Genomic DNA, 18,568 nt, shown 5'->3' with positions numbered 1-18,568 from the left:
ACCCACCAATTGCTGCACTCAGGTCACAGCACCCCTGTATTAATCTACCTGTTGGGTTCTTAGCACAGTTCAAAGTGTCAGTGTTTACCTATAAAGCCCTGAACAGCTTGTCTGCTGGAACCTTCCCACCAAACATAGGTGATGAATACAGAGTACCTTTTCAGTCATGATAATGATATGGCCTACCCAAGTGAGGATCTCCTGGGACCAACTTTGACCTGGGACCAACTTTGACATCATTCTGGCATCAGACAAAGACATTTCTGTTCAGAAGCTGCCTCAGGTTTGAAGCCACAGTTGTTTCACAATTAGCTCACTGTATAATATTTTTATCTGCTTTGCTGAAGTTTTGCCCCATTGTTCTCCCCCTCTGGTGTCTATGTTCCACCTCCATTGCAGAAACAATCTGCTTCTAAATACCAGTTACTGGAAGTGGTGGGAGCTGGGAGGAGAGAGTAATGGATAGCCTTGTCCTCCATGAATTTGTCAGATCCTCTTTTTGCAAAAAGCAGAACCCAAAGCAACTGAATCCAGTGACCATTTCGCTATTTTAGTTGTGGTGTCAATTGCTCCTAGAACTCCACTACACTTTATATTCTCCGGGTATCCAAAATTTAGCTGCATATCATTTTTAACAAGCCTTAGGAATGTGTTCAGTCCCTCCTTCCTCTTCCCCTGCAAAATGGAATATTCTCCTGGAAGAGGGAAGTTGTACAAAGAGAATTATTAGGCCAGGGATGAAGAACTTTGGCCCTGCAGAGGCCTTTGTTCTCAAACTGCTACAGCGGTACCTCGGGTTAAGTACTTAATTCGTTCCAGAGGTCCATTCTTAACCTGAAACTGTTCTTAACCTGAAGCACCACTTTAGCTAATGGGGCCTCCTGCTGCTGCTGCACCACCAGAGCACAATTTCTGTTCTCATCCTGAAGCAAAGTTCTTAACCTGAAGCACTATTTCTGGGTTAGTGGAGTCTGTAACCTGAAGCATATGTAACCTGAAGCATATGTAACCCGAGGTACCACTGTATTAGCATCAGGGTGATGCTCTCTAGGCTCCCGTTCCCTGAATATACCAAGTGGGGAACATCCAGGTGTTTTGGACTACAACTCCCATCAGCTCCACCCAGCATGGTCAATGTAGTCCGAAACGATTGGAGGGCACTTGAGGTGGTGTAACCCCTGCCTGACGTGCTCTGGTCCATGGGGTCACGAAGAGTCGGACACGACTAAACGACTAAACAACAACAAACCCCTGCCATAGACCTTATTCGCCTATGTACTTTCAGTTCAGCTCTTTCGCCTGCGGAGAAAAACGGGTCAGCCTCGGAAAGAGGTTCGGTCCCTTGAAAGGGAAGCTGGTCCCTGGTTCCGTCCCGAGAGAGGTGCGTGCGATCCACACCCTGATGATGCGACAGTATCCCCCGACCCTTGACCCAAGTCGATACGAAGGATAGGCTACGGCTCCTACAGAGAAGGGAAAGCACTCAGTACGTTGCCAGAGGCGCTCTTTCCATTATGGACAAAACAAAAAAAATTCCTTCCAGTAGCACCTTAAAGACCAACTAAGTTAGTTCTTGGTATGAGCTTTCGTGTGCATGCACACTTCTTCAGTGTATCTGAAGAAGTGTGCATGCACACGAAAGCTCATACCAAGAACTAACTTAGTTGGTCTTTAAGGTGCTACTGGAAGGAATTTTTTTTGTTTTGACTATGGCAGACCAACACGGCTACCTATCTGTAACTTTCCATTATGGCTTAGCCTGCGTGTCCCGAGGCCGAGGAACCCTGGAACTGATCGATGTCAGGAGGGGAGAGGGGAAAGTGAGGAGGGAGCGAGGGGAGGCTTAGGGACAGCAGCCACGCTTTGCAGCCAACGCAGCGGCTTGTTCGCGTCAGCTGAGATGCTCGTTAAAAACTCGCCGCAGCTGGCACGAATCCAAGAGGATCGGGAGAGGGGGAGCAGCAGCAGCAGCAGCAGCAGCAGCAGCATCGACGTGCCACGGGGCTGTTTTTCTGCGGGTGCCAGGGAAGGCGAGAGGTGTCCGGAAAGGGTTAACTGGCCGCCGGAGCTCTGGGGGGAGCGGGAGCGAGCGAGGGAGGGAGGCGGTGGGGCCGGCTGCTCTTTCCCCGGAGCGCTCAGCCGCTGGCGCGGTGCCAGCCCTGGCGCAGCCCCGGGAAGCTGCCTGCGCGCTGCTCCTCTTCTGCAGGCTGCGCAGCCAGAGAGAGAGAGACAGAGACGCAGGCAAGGAGCGAGGACCAGCGGCGTCTTCTTGCTTGCTTTCTCCTGCATCTCGGCGGCGTCGGATGTTGCTGGCCTGGCGCGGGTCGGCTGCCCCGCTTCCTGGCTCGACGTCAGCGAGCCGCCTGGCCCTCGCCCATCCTTTCTGCCCACGGAAAAAGGAGGCAGCGTCGGCCGCGCAGGGGGATTCACCCGCCGGGTCCCGGCAGCCGAACTTGCGCTCAGGACCGACCGGGAGCTGTTGGGGCCGGAGAGGGGGGCAGCGGGTGCCGAGTTGCCGTCGGGGCCGTGGAGATCCGGGCTGGGCTGGGCGCGCAGGGCTGGTCCAGCAAGCGCACCCCCGGGAGGAGCAGCTGGCTGGCCGCGCTGTGCGGCTCCTTCTGCGGCTGGTTCTGCAGCCTGATTCTCGCTGGGGCAGACTGCCATCCTGCCCCATCTTAAGCAAGACCCACGGCTCTCAGGACTTCCTCGCGAGTCCGATGCCAGCGTCGGTCTGGACTTGTTGCGGACGCTGCCGAGGACCAGCCGTTGGAAACCAGGGGGGGCCGAGAGGGCTCGGGGCTGCTTCGGTGTTCCCCACAGGCACCCAGGACTGAAAACAGGATCCTGCACCAGCTCTTCTTAGCTTCGCGTCCTCGTCGATGCCTCCACAAGACTCAGCTCCGCGATTCGTTTCCTGACGTGCCTCCTGACCTCGGCTTACCTGCTTGCGGACGGAGGGACGTGCTTCTCCATAGCCCACTAATACCGATCCCCGTCTATACCCCGCTGGCATCCGTCCGAAATCGGTGGCAAGCTCGCTAGCTGGACCGTGGAGGCTGCGTCGGAACCTTGGCCGGGGCGCGAGATTTGTCATTTATTTGTTGCGCTTATATCCCACCTTTTCCTGCAAGCTGCTCAAGGGGCCGTGCATTTAATCCTCCAATGAGGTAGGAGAGCGAGGCCCTGACTAGCCCAAAGCGAGTTTCTTGGCCCCGTGGGGATCCGGACCCTGGGTCCCCCAGGTCCTTAATTCGACACTCTAACCACTATCCCACGCCGGAGCAGCAGCAGGAGAAAGTTCGTTTTCATTAAGGGTTGGGCTGAGGTGGTAAGACGAAGAGGACACTGACTGCGGGCGAATGATGTTTCTATTCCACAGTAGCAGAGCAGAGCCGCCGGGACTGCAAGCTGTGAGCCGGGAAAAGCCACAGCTGGAGCGGCTCGCTCCTACCCTAGAAACGGGCCTTCCTGGAGCCACCCTCTGCCCACCACTTCCATCCACCTTCTGCCACATGGGCGTGACAGTGCCATGCTCTTAAATGAAGAGGATGTCTAGGAAAAGTCAGGGGTGGTCGAGGTGATGCTCTCCGGATGTTGCTGGACCACAACTCCCATCATCCCTGACCTTTGGCCACGCTGAGTGTGGGGCTGATGGAAGTTGGAGTCCGACGATATCTAGAGGGCACCAGGTTGGTTATCATGGGGTGCACTCTAAAGCTGGGCTGGGGGATTCCAGCTCCCTTCAGCCCCGGCCAGCATGGCCAGTGGTCAGGGGTGATGGAAGGCATTCCAGTTCTGCGACATGACTGTTCCAAAGCGTTATATAAATGCCAAGTTTCTATAAATTTCCTGCTTTAAGACTAAACAAGAATAAAGAAGCGATCAGTCTGTTTTTCTGCTCTTGTGTTACGGTCTCTTCCCCCCCCATCCCCTTCCCCGCCCTATTATATCTGTCCTTATTGATTTACTTACATCAGATTGAAGGGAAAGGGAAGCAACAGTCTGAGCCAACTTAATAAAGTCAGCAACACATGCCATATCAAAGCAATAAAAACAGAGGGAAATGCAAACCGTGCGGGTATCTGAAGATTTTCGCGGGGCGGGAGCGGCTGAAGAGGAAATCCTTCTTATTAAAAGGAGACGGGTAGATTCCTGGAGGGGATCAATACCGCGGACGAGCCGTAAGAATGAAGGGATTTTGCTATTATTATTATTATTATTATTATTATTATTATTATTATTATTATTATTATTATTATTATTATTATTATCATCATCATCATCCTCATCCTCATCCTCATCATCATCATCATCATTATTATTGCTCTGCTACTCGGACCAGTCCACCTTAAGAGCAACTTCCCCTTTAAGAGGAAAGCCTTGGCTGCAATGAGGCAATGGCCTGCAGGGGGCGCTGCCGGTCCGCGTTTCTCCTCTCCAATGCCTGAGAGACAGAGCCTGTTAATTGCTCGCGCCGGAGCCCACACAGCGGAGCGGAGCGTTGATACGGGATCCTGCCTGAGCGAGATCTTGTACTGTGCTGGAAAGGAAATAAATAAGACGCCTGCGGTTCCCCTGGTGTTACAACGAAATTATGCCAATAGCTGACGCTGTGCTTCGCCGTGGCCCTAAACTCGCTTACCTGGGAGCATCGAAGGCGACTTGTTAGGGTTAGAAGGTGCGCAGTTTTGCGCCGATGCAAAGGACGGAGGGACATGCATTTACGAGAGAGCCAAAAATCTGCATTTTTGTTGCGTATTTGTTTTACTTTTTAAAGACCTGTTGAGGCTCCTTAGGGACTCGCTTATTTATGTATCAGGGAGACACGCAGCGCTACGATGATCTGCCTCAATATCACACACGATTAGCAGGGTCATTGTAAGAATCCTGGGCTCTGCAAATCAGCCCGGACCCTTTTTAGAAACGATCTTAACAATCGCTTGTTTGATATTCCCTTCTGTGGATAATCTGGGGGTTTAACTGATTAAATCTTCTACCTCATATCCAGAATCTTGTGATTCTGGTTCTGACCCAGTAAGCCCCATTGAACACAATGAGAATTACCGTACTTCGGAGTACGGGGATCTATCCAGAATTACCGTACTTCGGAGTAGGCGGGGATCTATCCAGGCAAAGTTGAGCCTTTATTTCAGTAGGATAGTTAAGCGCTGGCTAAGGCCTCAGGTCCAAAGGACACTGATTAGTAATGGGATTTTACTTCGCACAGACCCGATGGGGATCCCGCTGCAAACATCTACCGTTGAAATCCACGAGACTTAGCACACTTCGAGTTTGCCTCAGCCGGGATTCTCGAAGATCCTTATTTCCTTCCTCCTCTCTCCCACGAGCCAACCCTGAAAAGGCTAGGGGGGGGGGGAGTTTAATGGGGACTCCTTGGCAAGTCCTACGCTCAGGATCAAGGGTCTGAAGTGGGAACAAGGGTGGATAGGGCGCGGAGGCTAGCATTCTCAGCCAAACAAATCCTTCTGGCGCCATCCTAAACACACGTTGATTTCCACTTGGATTCAATACTCCTTCCTCCTATGGAGTGGTGGAGAGGCATGCAACCTTGCTACAGGGAAGTAAAGCTTCTCGGGGTTGTAGGAGTCTACTTCCAAGAAATCCAGCCTCCACACCTGATCCTACACTAGTTTCACTCTGAAGAAGTCTCCACTGAGTCGTTTTAGAGGCTCACTTTCAAGTACCCTTGCAGATTTAGGAGAGCCGTCTAACGCGGCAGCCACGTCTGTTTCCTCAAGAGTCTCGCTCGGACCCGGGGTCTAAACCGATCGCTGCAGTGCTCTCGCGTCAACTCGTGGGAGATGGATGCTGGTTTCTCTGGGATGCGGGAAAGTACCGTTTTCCTAGTACAGGACGACAAAAGGTCCTCGAGACCTTTGAAGGAGCCGTCAGCTGCGGCGTTTCTACTGCTTCTCTTCAGCGTTGCTCGACGCTCCGCCCGCACAGCCGCCTTGGACAGCCTGAGCGACCGGCGCGCGTGTAATGCTTTTATTTTTTTTAGGGGGGACGGCTGCCGATCTTAGACTGCTTCAATCCAATAGTGCCCATCCTTTCTAATACCGCCGTGCATGGAATTGCCCTTCCGGAAATCGGATTAGTAATCCCTCACGTGCATTTAAAAGGAATCCCGGGGACACCTTTCTACTGGGAAACGGGTGAAGCTTTCGGGAATGTGCAAAATGCAGAAGAGGAAGGCATGCGGGACACTTTCCTCCCCGACCTGAATCACCCCGCTCCATATCATGACTGCTAATAGTTTTCGAAATAGTGTGGAAGTTCTGGACTAGCGCAGCTCCGGCTGGGGCAGTGAGGGCTTGTCCACACTGTCGTTTAAAGTGGATGCGAGTCAGCTTCCTGCGCCTCCATTCATTCTCTGTTGTCCATACGACGTTCTTTTCCAACCAAAGCATCCTCTTCTCACGTTTTCCCCTCCCTCAGTCCGGATTTTCTCATACACCAGGGATTCCCCGCAAAGGAGAGGGTATTAAAGGGGGGGTCCGGATTGGGGGAGGGGAAAGTGTAGGAATCAGTGATTTGGAGGAGAACGTCGTGTGGGCAACGGAGAATGAATGGAGGTGCAGAAAGCCTATTATCCACATTAAACGACAGTGTGGGTGAGCTATGGATTTAATGGTTTTGCTGGAGCCCTGCCCCCCCCTAAAACGTTGGGAAGCCAACCCCCCGCCCGCGCGCGTATTCCGCAGGGAGGGTCCCTGGTCTTCTGCCTTAGACTGCAACCCGGACAGGTCTTTTGGGAAGATCCATCTCGACGTGGCAAACTGCAACTGGAGTCCATTGGCCTGTCCGGAAGGGAGAAAAACAATGACATACATACATACATACATACATACCTACGAACTTCTTAACTAAGGAGGCAAACACCCTAGATTTAGTCCACATCTCTCGCTTTTCCCCAGGAGTCCACAGCGAGGCACCTTGACACTGTTTCAAGCTGAATTCCCTGACTTGGGTCCATTTTATATTTTCATTCATCTATTACACTCGAAGCAGCAACAAAAGTTGATGCAGCCGCCGGATTCTCTCCCCCCACCCACCCTTTCATTTAAAGGATCTTACGTACAAGAGTCTGTGCTCAAGCTCCAGGGCTTTCCTCCCCCCTCCCTCAGTCTGGTCCCCTCTCCTTCCAGCCCAGCAGCCAACAAAACCGAGGCGAATAGACTGAAATACTTCGCAAAGTACGAGGCCTCTTCATCCCACCCGCGGAATGTCGGCCTGGCGCATTCATTCCGCCGAGGGAGGAGGGTCCTTACTTTGTTCGAGCACTCCAGCGCTGAGTTAAACAGCCTTTCTCCGTTAATTCAGAAAATAATTAGACGACACGATTGTCTGTGTGGGTGGGTGAAGCCAAGAGAATGAGCTCGGATAAGATGACAATAATCTTAATTTTCCTGTGACACGACCTTTACGCACACCTATTTTTTAATTAATAATGGGAAGAAAGCATTGTTTTTTAAATAAAAATATAACCCCAAGATTTTCCAAATGATATGATATCATAAGCCAGACACTGGAGAGACCTGTCAGGAGTGAACATGGAGCACTGGTACCAAATCGTATGGGAAACAGCCTTACTAGAAAAGCTAACCAATAGACTGACACTGGGAGAAACAGAAGAGCACGCCTTCACCCCAGTATGGCTCCCTTTTATCCTATACACAGCCCAACAAGACAACAGCAAGAACCCACCGACAGCATACGAATCAATATGGCTTACTTGACCCAATAATTCCTCTCCCCCCACCACAAATGCGAACTAACCTCACCGCAGCCAACTACAAACAACCCACCATACCCTGGGCGCTCCCCTCCAGTACCTCTCACAACCAAGGAAATGTAATAAGCGAATACAAAGAGAACCTACCCAGTTGACACAAAACCCCACACGTACACCATATAAGATAATATCAGCTTCAGCACCCCACCCCTATTCTCCCCCAACCTTATACTGCGTACAACACTAATGTCTCATATCAAATGTAACCGATCGGTAGAAAAGATTTATAACCTGGAAAAAAGAGGCCACGCACGTAAACCAAGAAAACATTTAATAAAAAATATTTTTTTTAAAATGATGTGATATCCGAGAAGCTTTGGAGAAACATCAGAAGGGTTGATAAACTGCTATACAAGACGACAGAGGCATCTGGTTGTGAAACTGATCCTTTCACGCGCCTCCATGGAAACTAACAGGTTCTAAATTAAAACCACTTTACAGTTGTTCCAAGATCTGGAATATTCCCCCCCCCCTCTTCCTTTTGGGTTCTCGTGATTTGCTTTCCGAGTCCTGCAAGGGACTATGACAAGAGTCAGTAGCTGCAAGTCTGCACGCTACCAACTTGTGGTGGGGAATTTGGGGGGGGGCATCATTTTCTTTATCATCAACAACAGCAAAACAATAAGAATACAGCATCAACTCTGCCCCATTTCCTGCCCTGTACAGATGCATCGCAGGACAACTGCCCTCCACCCCTCCAAACAAATCGTCTTCTCCTGCCCGAAAGAACTGGGGGGGGCTTGGCTTTGCAGATTGCAAAATGTCATCCAAATTGAATGGATGCGCCTCCTTGGAATGCCTTGAAATTACTCTCTAATTTACAATGTATGCCTGCTCTAAACATACGTTCTGCCTTTATTACCTCTCAGATTTGCCCATCTAGACTTACGATTCAGGTGACCCATCCCATATTTAATTTTGTCGTTATTGCTTGTGAATTATTAATTTGTTTACTTTATCTCCCTTTTATTTCATTTTATTCTTGGTAGTCCACAACACACACTTTAGAGGGAAATAGATAGGAGATTTCCCACAGTTAACATGCATGTAACAATAATTTAATTATATGGATTTCAGTGCAATTTCTTTCTAACTAGCTAAAAGGACCAGGAAGAACGTTTGCGAATTAAGTATTTTGCTATCATTGTTAGTGCTGCTGACTATTACTACTACTCATAGTAGTCATTTCATCTTCCTCTACTTTTGGTGCACTAAAACACAAAATGTTTAGTAAAGGAATTTTATTTATCTTAAGGGATAATATTCTCCCGGGAATCATTTAGAGCGAAATGGGATTTTGGAGCGATCCAGAGTTCTAATCTTGGCTGATGTTTTGGTGTATTCCCGGTAATGAGTCTTATTCCCTGGAGTCACGAAGCCCCCAAACGTCAATCACCCAAACCGATTCAGAAATGCCTTTGTTTGTCTCCCACGTCATTCCCCTTCCTCTCATTTCCCTTAACAATACCGGAGTTCTCTGATCGCTCATTCGGAATATGGGGGCATTATCTTGGGAAAATGCGCCGAGAGCCTTGGGCTTCTAGCGAGCAGATATTATTCTGAGCCCGGTTTCCGCCTAAGACTCCGGACTGTTTTTCTTCCTTTTTTACCCCCCTTCCCTTTCACCCCGCGTGTCTTCTTCTCCCGTCTCTGGACTTTACTGCAGCTCAAGAGAACCCTGCAAATATCCTGAAAGGCGATCATGCCACCAATCCGTCAAAAAATTAATTTGTCCAGATAGATGTAGCATGTCTATTTCCGCGATGAAAGCAGAAGACGACTCTCGGGAAGAGGAAGGCGGCTTGCCTGACTTCCCTGGCGCGTTCCCCGCGTTCAGCAGCGGATTAGCACACGAGGACTTTCTCAGTAACCCATGATGTAACCCATGCGTTTTGCAAATATTTAAAGCCTGGCGGAAAGCTGCCAAAAAGCTGCGCTGCTTCCCTCCCCGCTCCACACTCTCCAATGTGAAAAGGGCGGCAGCATTCCGGCCGATGGGAGGTAGCTCCGCCAAGGCGCTCTGGCTCCTGCGATTCTTCCCTCCTCCTTCGATGTCCTTAGGTTACCCCTTCACCTCGCTGCCAAGTCCTCCACATTCCCCTCTCCCATCCTGGGTGAAAATACCCAAACTGCAACTGTGGCACAACACCTTCCCTAGGAACAATGAAGAAGCAGCAAACACGCTTTCCCCCTGTGAGCAATTCTTCCACGAAGGCATTATTGTGCTGCTGCTGCTGCTACTACTACTAAACAGATAGGTTTCCCACTTAATCCGCCATCAGGGCTGCTGCCCGAGTTATTACTTGCATGTGTGTGTTTTTCCCACTATGAAGGTGTTTCCACAAAAGGAGGCCCTGATAAAGATTCTTAGAAATGAGTTCCACCCTTCCTGGATTTTCCAAATAAGAACTCAAGTTAAGTTTCGCTCTGAGTAACACTCCCCAGGACAGGGGCTTAAAGACCTCAAGATCCCACAAGTCTCAGACTGAGAAGCCGACCGAAAACACCTCCGTTGCTTTCAATGGGATTTCTCCAACTGTAGTTGGTGCAAGGCTGTCGACTTGCAGCCCCAATAAGCTTGGATATCCGCATCCAATACACAAAGGCAGCCAATGTTTTTGGATGCAATACGCAGAAGGAGGAGGACTCGAAATTTGTTTCAAAAGGATAGGATCTCCTCCAATATTGCACGCATATTTCAAGACCAATGACTCTGACATTCCTAATTCCTAAGGGGGTAATGGGGCTCATGTAACTAGACTGAATGTAGTTTACCCAGATCTTAACACACAATTTAACTTGGACATAAATCCGGTGGATTCCAGTGCTCTTCCAGTTAAATGTTGTTGTTATTATTGGTTGTAGGGTTTAGGCATCAGTGTCATGTGGACATAAAAGCTAAAGGACAGAGCAGTTCCAGGTTTTGAACTGGAGGCTTTTGCTCCTACAAAATCATTAGGTAAATCTAAGACATGAAACTGAGTTTTCCTCTCTCTTTTTTTTCTACACGAATGAGGCCTGTTGATCTGGGGCACGTTCAAAGCTCCCTAAGGTTCTGTTTTCTATATGAAATGCCCACGTTGATGGTGAAAAATAAAAAGGAAAGTCTAAGTCTCCCAAGTAAGCTTGAAACGATTTCACAATATTTAATTGAATTCCTCCCCCACCCCACCCCAAGTTCTGAACTTCGGAGTGAAATAATAAATATTAACCTTTCACGGCATTTCAAAGTGCGGATTGCAAGATGGTAACATCTTGTTAATTTCAGATTATTGGAGCAGGGCAGGCTCCCCGCTCCCCTCCCCGTTCCAAAGGCCTTTTGTCTCTTCATTTCACTAATGCCTTGGATTTGTTGCTGGTTGCCAAGTTCTATTAATGGGAAGGGGGGAGAGAGGAGGGGGGGAAAGAGATTGGGAAACGTTTTCACCCCTTTCTTGTCCTAAACTGGACACCAGGATGCGGAGGCCTGGTTTAGCTTACTCATCTTCTACCATTCAAGCGTTCCTTTATCCACTTTTTGACTTCCTCCACCCGCTTTTTAGAAACGCTTGGGCAGGATCCGGCCTAACAGAAGCAGTTTTCAGTTCCATTGATTTTGGGGGGGGGGGTGTTAAGCATGTACTTAATTTACGATTTAATCCTAAATACACTTACCATAGCTGTCAACTTTTCCCTTTTCTTGTGAGGAATCCTATTCAGAATAAGGGAATTTCTCTTTAAAAAAGGGGAAAGTTGACAGCTATGACACTTACTAGAGAACAAGTCCTATTGAATTGAACATTGGGGTTGCCCTTCTAAACTGAGGAGTCTCAGAAGCACTTAGCTGCATTTGGAGAGCCCTTTTGCCTTGGTGCAAATTCATTTCAATGGAGCTTGTGCAAAATTCCATGATGGATCGTTTACCCTCCCCCCAGTTATTCAGTGTTGTCACTGAAATTTATGCTCACTTTTTGCACACATTCTCACTATATTCTAAATAAACTGTAAGCTTCTGAGTTGTTAATGTTCTGTTCCATTGATATAACACTGATGAAGCATAGGTTTTGTGCTATTGTTTCCAGTGAACTGCTTGGAGCACAAGTGTATGTGCAGGATACGCTGCAGATAAATAACCCGGCTACGATTATTATTTTGTACTATTTTCAATAACACTGTCCAAGGTCACTGGAATTCGGCATATGAACCCATGGGGGGGTCCCAGGAGTTATTCCTCTTTTTCCTCAAATGGAACAAGTCTTCAATGATCACAGAAGATACTTTTATTCCACCCACAACCAAGAATCTCTGTGGAGAGGATACTTGAACTGATAATGCATAAACAAACGTATTGCTTGTGTACTGTGTACTACATATGAAACAAGACTGTACCACTGGACAAACTACTGTAGTTATATGTTGTATTTACATGAAAACCAATAAAAATGATTTTTAAAGAAGTCTTCCAACGATCCCATTTCCTGCACAACTAGCCAAATGCACACCAAGGAGTCCTGTGGCACCTGAAAGGCCAGGCTGCACTCCTCACCCCCGCTTTCCCTGGGAGGAAGCCCAACTAAATTCAATGGGACTTACTTCTAAGTAGCCACGGTTAAGATGGCAGCCTTGGCCTAAATTGCGGGGGGGGGGGGGGGAGCTGGCGGGGCCCTGGCGATGACGACCAGAGTAGCAGCAGAAGCAACAGACGACACTGCTCTTGCTAGGCCTAGCCTGTTCCCTCTTTGGACTCGGGGTCCCCTCGGCTTCGGGGTCCCCCTCGGCTACCCTTCTTCCCAGTGGGGCAGGCAGGGTTCGGGCCTTCCCCGCCCCCGCTGCCCGGCCCTCCCTCCTTCCCGGCCTGCTTGCCTGCCTGAGGCTGCCCCCTCCGAGGGCGAGCGAGGCCTGCAAGGCCGAGGAGAGGAAATGAAATTGTTCTGGCGATTACGCGGCGGCCTGTCCGCTTTCCGCAGGCCTGGCGGCAAGCCTGGCGGGCCGAGGCGTGAAGCCGCCCGCTTGTCTTTCCCCCGGGCAAGAATGGGGCCGTTTTCGCGCTCATTTGCCGCTTCCCCCGAAGCCTTGGCGCGAAGCAGTGAACCTGAAGCGCCCCTTTCAGGGCCTCGATAGGGACTCTTTTGTCACCGGGCTCGGACTCTGATCGCCCTGACAGGTGAATCCAGGGGCGGAGGAGGGAGGAAAGCAGCCGCCTCCCCACACAACACAAGGCCCGGGGGTTTCACAAAGGCCGGGGGGAGCCTTTCCACCCCCGGGGCCACGGGGCACCCGACAGGTTTCCCTGCGCAGGGCCGCCAACCCACGACCAGGCCTCAGAGAAAGAGAAGCCGAAGGGGGCGTCGATATGGGGGGGGGGGCTCCCATTCAGAGCAGCCAGTTATGGCGCAGCCCCTGAATCTTGGCCTGATCAGGAGCCCTTTCGTGGGGCCAGAGGAGGAGATGAAGGGGAGGCCCGAATGGATGGAGGAGGAAGAAAGGGAAGCTCCACCGAAGCGGGGATAAAATACCTGGGTGCGCCCCATCCCCGCAGTTCGTGAGAGTGCTGTTGCTGCTGCTGCTGCTGCTGACACTGATGTCAGGCCTTCAGCAAATCTGGCCTTCCCCACCTTTGTCCCCCGGTTTTCCTCTTGCACTTGGCCCTTCCACGCCTGCTGCCACGGTGGAGCAGCTGCTCTGCAGGGTACAAGGGCCCCGGATTCGAATTCCCGGCATCCCGCAGCAGGAACGTCTCTCCTCTGCAACCCCGAGAGGGCAGGCAAGGCTGGCCGTCCAAATCTTATGTGTTTCTGTGAGCAGAACCTATCGCCCTCCTGGTTCTTTTAAAGAGCAGGAGAAGGTGATTCGTGGCTGGAATGCTGCTGCGTTGCGGAGCAATGGACCCTTGTAAGGAAGCTTTAAAGGAGCAACTTGAATTATTGTTACTAAATCCAAGGGGGCTGGGAATAACAGGACCCAGTTGTGTGGCTCATCTTCTTCTTTCTTCTTGTGGCCGAGTAAGATTGTCTTCTCTGAAAACAGTCTTAATGATGTGTGTCCATAAGGGACTGTGGAGGGCAATTCGGGATCCACACGTCTTTCTGGCAGCTCTGCTGCTGCTACTTCTACAACCACTGCTACTGCTGTAGGTAGTTCTACATTGCTCAAAATTCCAAAACTACATTATAATACCTAATAAAGGTTTTTTTTAAAAGGGTTCAAAATCTTCACAACAACCTTACAGTGTAGACTGCTATTATTCCCACATGGGATAAATATGTGTGACTGTATGAGGATATCTTGCCTCAGACTACTCACTTACTTCAGGGTAAGGTGACATTTGATCTGATTTGCTGTTCATTGCCTTAACCATTATACTAATTATGTTAATGTATTTTAGTGTAAGAGTTCATCATTTATTTTACTTTATTTAAGCTTAAATAATAAACTAATTTCTCTAGGTGATGTACCATACATCAGTATACAGATACATAGGCATATGTAAGTAAAAGTCTGCTTACTGTACAAATGAGCAAGGGGTCTTGTACCAGAATCTGCTCCATCTCAATTTGAGGAGATGTTAAATATATTCTATGCATATGTTGTCTGCGTTCTATAACAGTTATACCACAAATATCAACATCCTTGGACTTCACTCTCTTCATAATCTATCTATTAATTGCTAAGCTTTTGTGTGCTATAAAAGAAGGTTTTAGTTTACTAGGCCCTCTTTGTGCATCAGTAAATAAAAAGAATAAAGTAATATGACAACGTTAACTATAGTGCAATAATTTATTAGATAAATCATCCTGGATAGATGATTTTCTAGACAGATAGATAAAAATATATTAAATTAAAAGTCACTGTCAAATGAAAACTGTTTTGAATAGCAGGAGCCAAAGCATGTCCCTCTATTGAACAACAAGCTTTGTCCTGTCTGAAAGCACAGAGTTATCCCTTGTTGCTTATTACTGACAGATTATTATAATCATTCCTTACTATTTGAACAGTGCATAAGGTTTCAGGATTCTAAGGCTGCAATCCTATGCAGTGCAAACTGATCAATACTAATTTTGGGGGAAAGTAAAGGCTGCAGGTAGCCAACGTGGTGTCCTTCAGACATTGCAAGATTACAGCTCCCATCAGCCTCAGCCGGCATGGCCAATGGTCAGGCATGATGGGAGTTGGAGGCCAACATCTGGAAGGCACTGTCACAGTTGGCTAATCCTGGGGTAGATGCTGGTGAGAAGGGAGTGGCAATAGCAGGAGCAGTTATATAAAGGTATATCCAAAGGTAAGTAACCCCAGGATAAAGAGCAGGAGCTTGTGTATATTTCACCCCTTCTGTTTTCTCCTCACCTTTTTCTCCCTTTCCTTTCCCCATCATTCACTCACACGGGCTGAGAGACAGAGAGAGAGAATCAAGCCTTCTCCCTTTCAATGTTATATAAAGCAAAGGCAGTCTGATTATGAGGTTAGAACAATGTCAGATTTGGGGAACTACGGGTGGCTTTGAGGGACCGTTTTAATTGGCTTCGCTTCGTTCCAAAAAAGAAAGGTCGCCTTCATTCATTCATTCATTCATTCTCTTTGCCAGCTAATGCCAAACATTTTTCCGGCACATTCCCTCACGGATTTGTGGGAATTTTAAGGCGAGTGCGGGGACCTAAGTGTCAGCCAAAACTCTTCCAGGCTTATTTGAGTTGGTATCTTCTTCCCATAGCATGGTTAGGGGAGATTTCCTGTCCAGATCTGTTTCTCCTGTTCTTCTGAAGATCTCCCACGTCCTAGAGACCAGCGGGGTGCAGCCCGTTTAGGGTTCGTCGAGGATTGCTCCATAACCTTTACTTAGCTCCATGAATGAAATTCGTGAGTGCTTCTGAGCATGCGCAGAAATACATTCACTTAACGCTGCAATCCTAATTCCATTGAACTCAATCGGACCTGGTTAGGATTGCAACCTTAGTTTGCTTTTTTAAAGAGATTAGACCAATTCCTGACGGATGCGTTTATCAATAGCTTCAAGTGCTCAGTGCAACTTGCAGGTTCACAGGCAGCATACGTGCGAATACTAGCTGATGGGGAGCAACAACGGGAGAGGGCAGTTGCCTTCCTGCCTTCTCTGTCGACTTCCCGGAGGCAGCTATTGAAAACCAGGCAGTGGAGGCTGGTGCACTAGGAGAACGACAAGCAATTAAGAAAAAAACAAACCCAAATTTCAAACGCATACCCTCCAACATTTCTCCAATGAAAATAGGGACATCCTAAGAAAAAGTGGGACATTCCGGGATCAAATCAGAAACCGGGCGACTTCTCTAAATTAGGGACGTCCTTGGAAAATAGGGACACTTGGAGGGTCTGCACACTCTTTCCTGTCCCACACACACACGTTACATTTTTATTTGAACTTAGAGAAGCTCCGCAAACATTTCTGTCAATCTACCGTTATTGGGCCAATCAGATCCCTGCACTCCTCAGCCAATCCCAAAATATAGCTATGGCAAAAAAAGCCCCTCCCATATGCCCCTAAGCAGAAGAACCATGTGATTGATAGGAGTGCCCAGTGTGAAGCCTTGCACTCCATCTGTTGTTATGAGGGCTAACCTGCATTCACAGTATTGGTCTAGGAGGGCTACCTTTAAGAGCAGTCCGAACCTGCTCTGAGCTGTTTCCTAAGGCCACACCCACATCACAACGCACATTCTTTGTAGGAGAAGGGTGTGGTTGCTAGCTTGAGCAGCTTTTTTATTATGAATATTTGTTAAGAGAGAGCAGTGGTGGAGAGATTGTGTGAGTATCTTTCCATTCGATGTACTTTTTTGCTTAAGCACTACTAGCAGTTATTTTTGTGAATGGGGTTGAAGGGTTGGGAGAATAAATTGTGGATGGCTTCTCTGTGTGTGGCAGCTATCAACACTTGAGTGTTATTGCAACCGTAGGGTTTGTGTGTGTCTAGATTTGAGGTGGGAAATACTGAGGTTTTGTGTTCCTGTTTTTCTTTAAGTTGAAAAATACTGTGGGTTTTTGTTTTTGTTAGTTTGGCTACTGTAAGAACAGGATGCTGGACCAGATGGAACTTTGGCCTGACTCAGCCGAACCTTCTGCTGTGGTGAATGTACTGTTTATGCAAAGACTGTCTGTTGTGGAATCACCTTATTAACTACAAACAAGTTATTCATTGGGTGAGGAAGGTGCACCCTGTTGCATGCTCCTGGGATTTATTTATGAGGCTCATAGTTCCTAATTATGTCTCCTCTCCTCAAGTATGTGAAAGGAGGTTGTGGTTTGCAAGGAGGAGTTGATAGTATAAGTTAAACCCCTTAGGCTTCATCACACTAACTTCTCCGTAAGTCAGTTGGCAAGAGCCTCCTTGTCTCCATACATTTAAAAAAGAAAGACAATAGATAAGAGGATCTGGAGACTTAAAAGTCCTACTCTGTCACTGGCAGTGTGTGGTACATTTCTCTCATATTCTTTCAATCAAAGGGGTTGCTATTTAGCCATGACTTAGAGCAGAAATGAAACAATACTCAGTTGGCACTTTAGAGGCTAGCAAATGCATTTTATTCCATATTCCGGTGAGGAAGACGTAGAAATGAGTAAGCTGTGGAAGGGAGTAATATTTTTCCATAGCTCTGGAAATTAATAGGGTTCCTTATTAAAAGTCCTGTGGGGTATCTTTAATATTAACCCATTCATGCTGCAATCCTGTACATTCTTATTGGGAAGCAATCCCCATGGAATTCAGCCATGTTTACCTCTGGATAACAAGCAGTTGTGGCATGAGTCCACACAAGAAATTATGGCAGCAGGGCCTCATTCTGAACACTTGGGTGCTAAGTATTAATAAAGCTGCTATGATTATGTGTCCCCTGTTTCTTTGCAAAGGATGAGGACATGGAGAGAATCAGAGCAGGTGGAGAAGAAAACAACTTTTCTCCCAGCAAAGAAGCAATTGTGACTGGAGGGGCCCCTTCTGAACAAAAGTAAGACATTCTCAGCTTATAGTTAGGTGCTAAGCATTGCTGCTTTACAAATAGTTAAGGGACCCACCATGGTATCTTTGTAAGGAAGAAGGATGGGGAGAAACCAGAAATTGGCTATTGCCTCATGACCTTTCGTTGGCCAAACCCCCATGACCTCTTAGAAGCTCCACCAATTCTAGTGAGTGTCTGCTGCAACTGAAATCGGGCATGGGGAACCTGTGGCCGTCTAGCTGTTTCTGGACTTCAGCTCCAGTCAGCGCAGAAAAATGTCAGGGATGATGAGAGTTGTAGTCACAACATCTGGAAGGCCAAAGCTTTCCCAAACACAACATTGTCCAGCATCCTTTCCTCCCCATCCCTCGGGTCAAGCAGGGCTCTTAGGTTCTGTTCACCGCCTCCTCTTCCATCATCATCGCCACCTATTGTTATTACCATCATCATTATTAATTTCTACCCCACTTTTCTAATTAAAACACAAAATGCTGTGGACAATTTGAAACACACCATCAATATTAAAATGAACACTCAGTTTAAAACAATCATGACAGCAACTGTTATTATTAAAATTTATTCAATCTTCATAAGCATGGAATACTGATCTGCAGCTGCACTCAACAACTCATTTCAAAGCACTGGGGTTTTGGGGTGGGGGTGGGGGACACAGGAACAACTTATAGGATGATGCAGACCATTTTTTTTGGAGAGGCCAAAGACAACCAATGTAGAGCAGTCATTCTCTGTTCCAGGTCAGAAACTCCAAGTTGGAAGGAGGCTGAGAGAGAGGGAAGTGTGGAAAGTATCC

General features: G+C 48.1%; 1 protein-coding gene and 1 long non-coding RNA gene across 2 annotated transcripts in view; one reads left to right on the top strand and one right to left on the bottom strand.

Moving 5' to 3' along the window:
* The window catches only part of NEBL (nebulette), a 176,013-nt gene extending 162,474 nt beyond the window's left edge, over positions 1-13,539 (bottom strand). Inside the window, exon 1 of the mRNA XM_083704730.1 lies at positions 13,312-13,539. Within this exon, the coding sequence (XP_083560856.1) occupies positions 13,312-13,326 (15 nt within the window). The 5' untranslated portion in view covers positions 13,327-13,539. The remainder of the gene's footprint in view (positions 1-13,311) is intronic.
* Positions 1-18,235, top strand: part of LOC310828112 — a 27,639-nt gene extending 9,404 nt beyond the window's left edge. The window contains exons 2-3 of the long non-coding RNA XR_014556683.1: positions 16,818-16,962; positions 17,669-18,235. This is a non-coding gene — a long non-coding RNA (uncharacterized lncRNA). The remainder of the gene's footprint in view (positions 1-16,817; positions 16,963-17,668) is intronic.
* Positions 18,236-18,568: the final 333 nt, after the last annotated feature.

This window comes from Podarcis gaigeae (genome assembly GCF_964106915.1).
Source record: "Podarcis gaigeae genome assembly, chromosome: 12".
Classification (NCBI taxonomy): Eukaryota; Metazoa; Chordata; class Lepidosauria; order Squamata; family Lacertidae; genus Podarcis; species Podarcis gaigeae.
The sequence above is the reverse complement of the archived record's forward strand: the minus strand, read 5'-3'. Positions and strand labels throughout refer to the sequence as shown.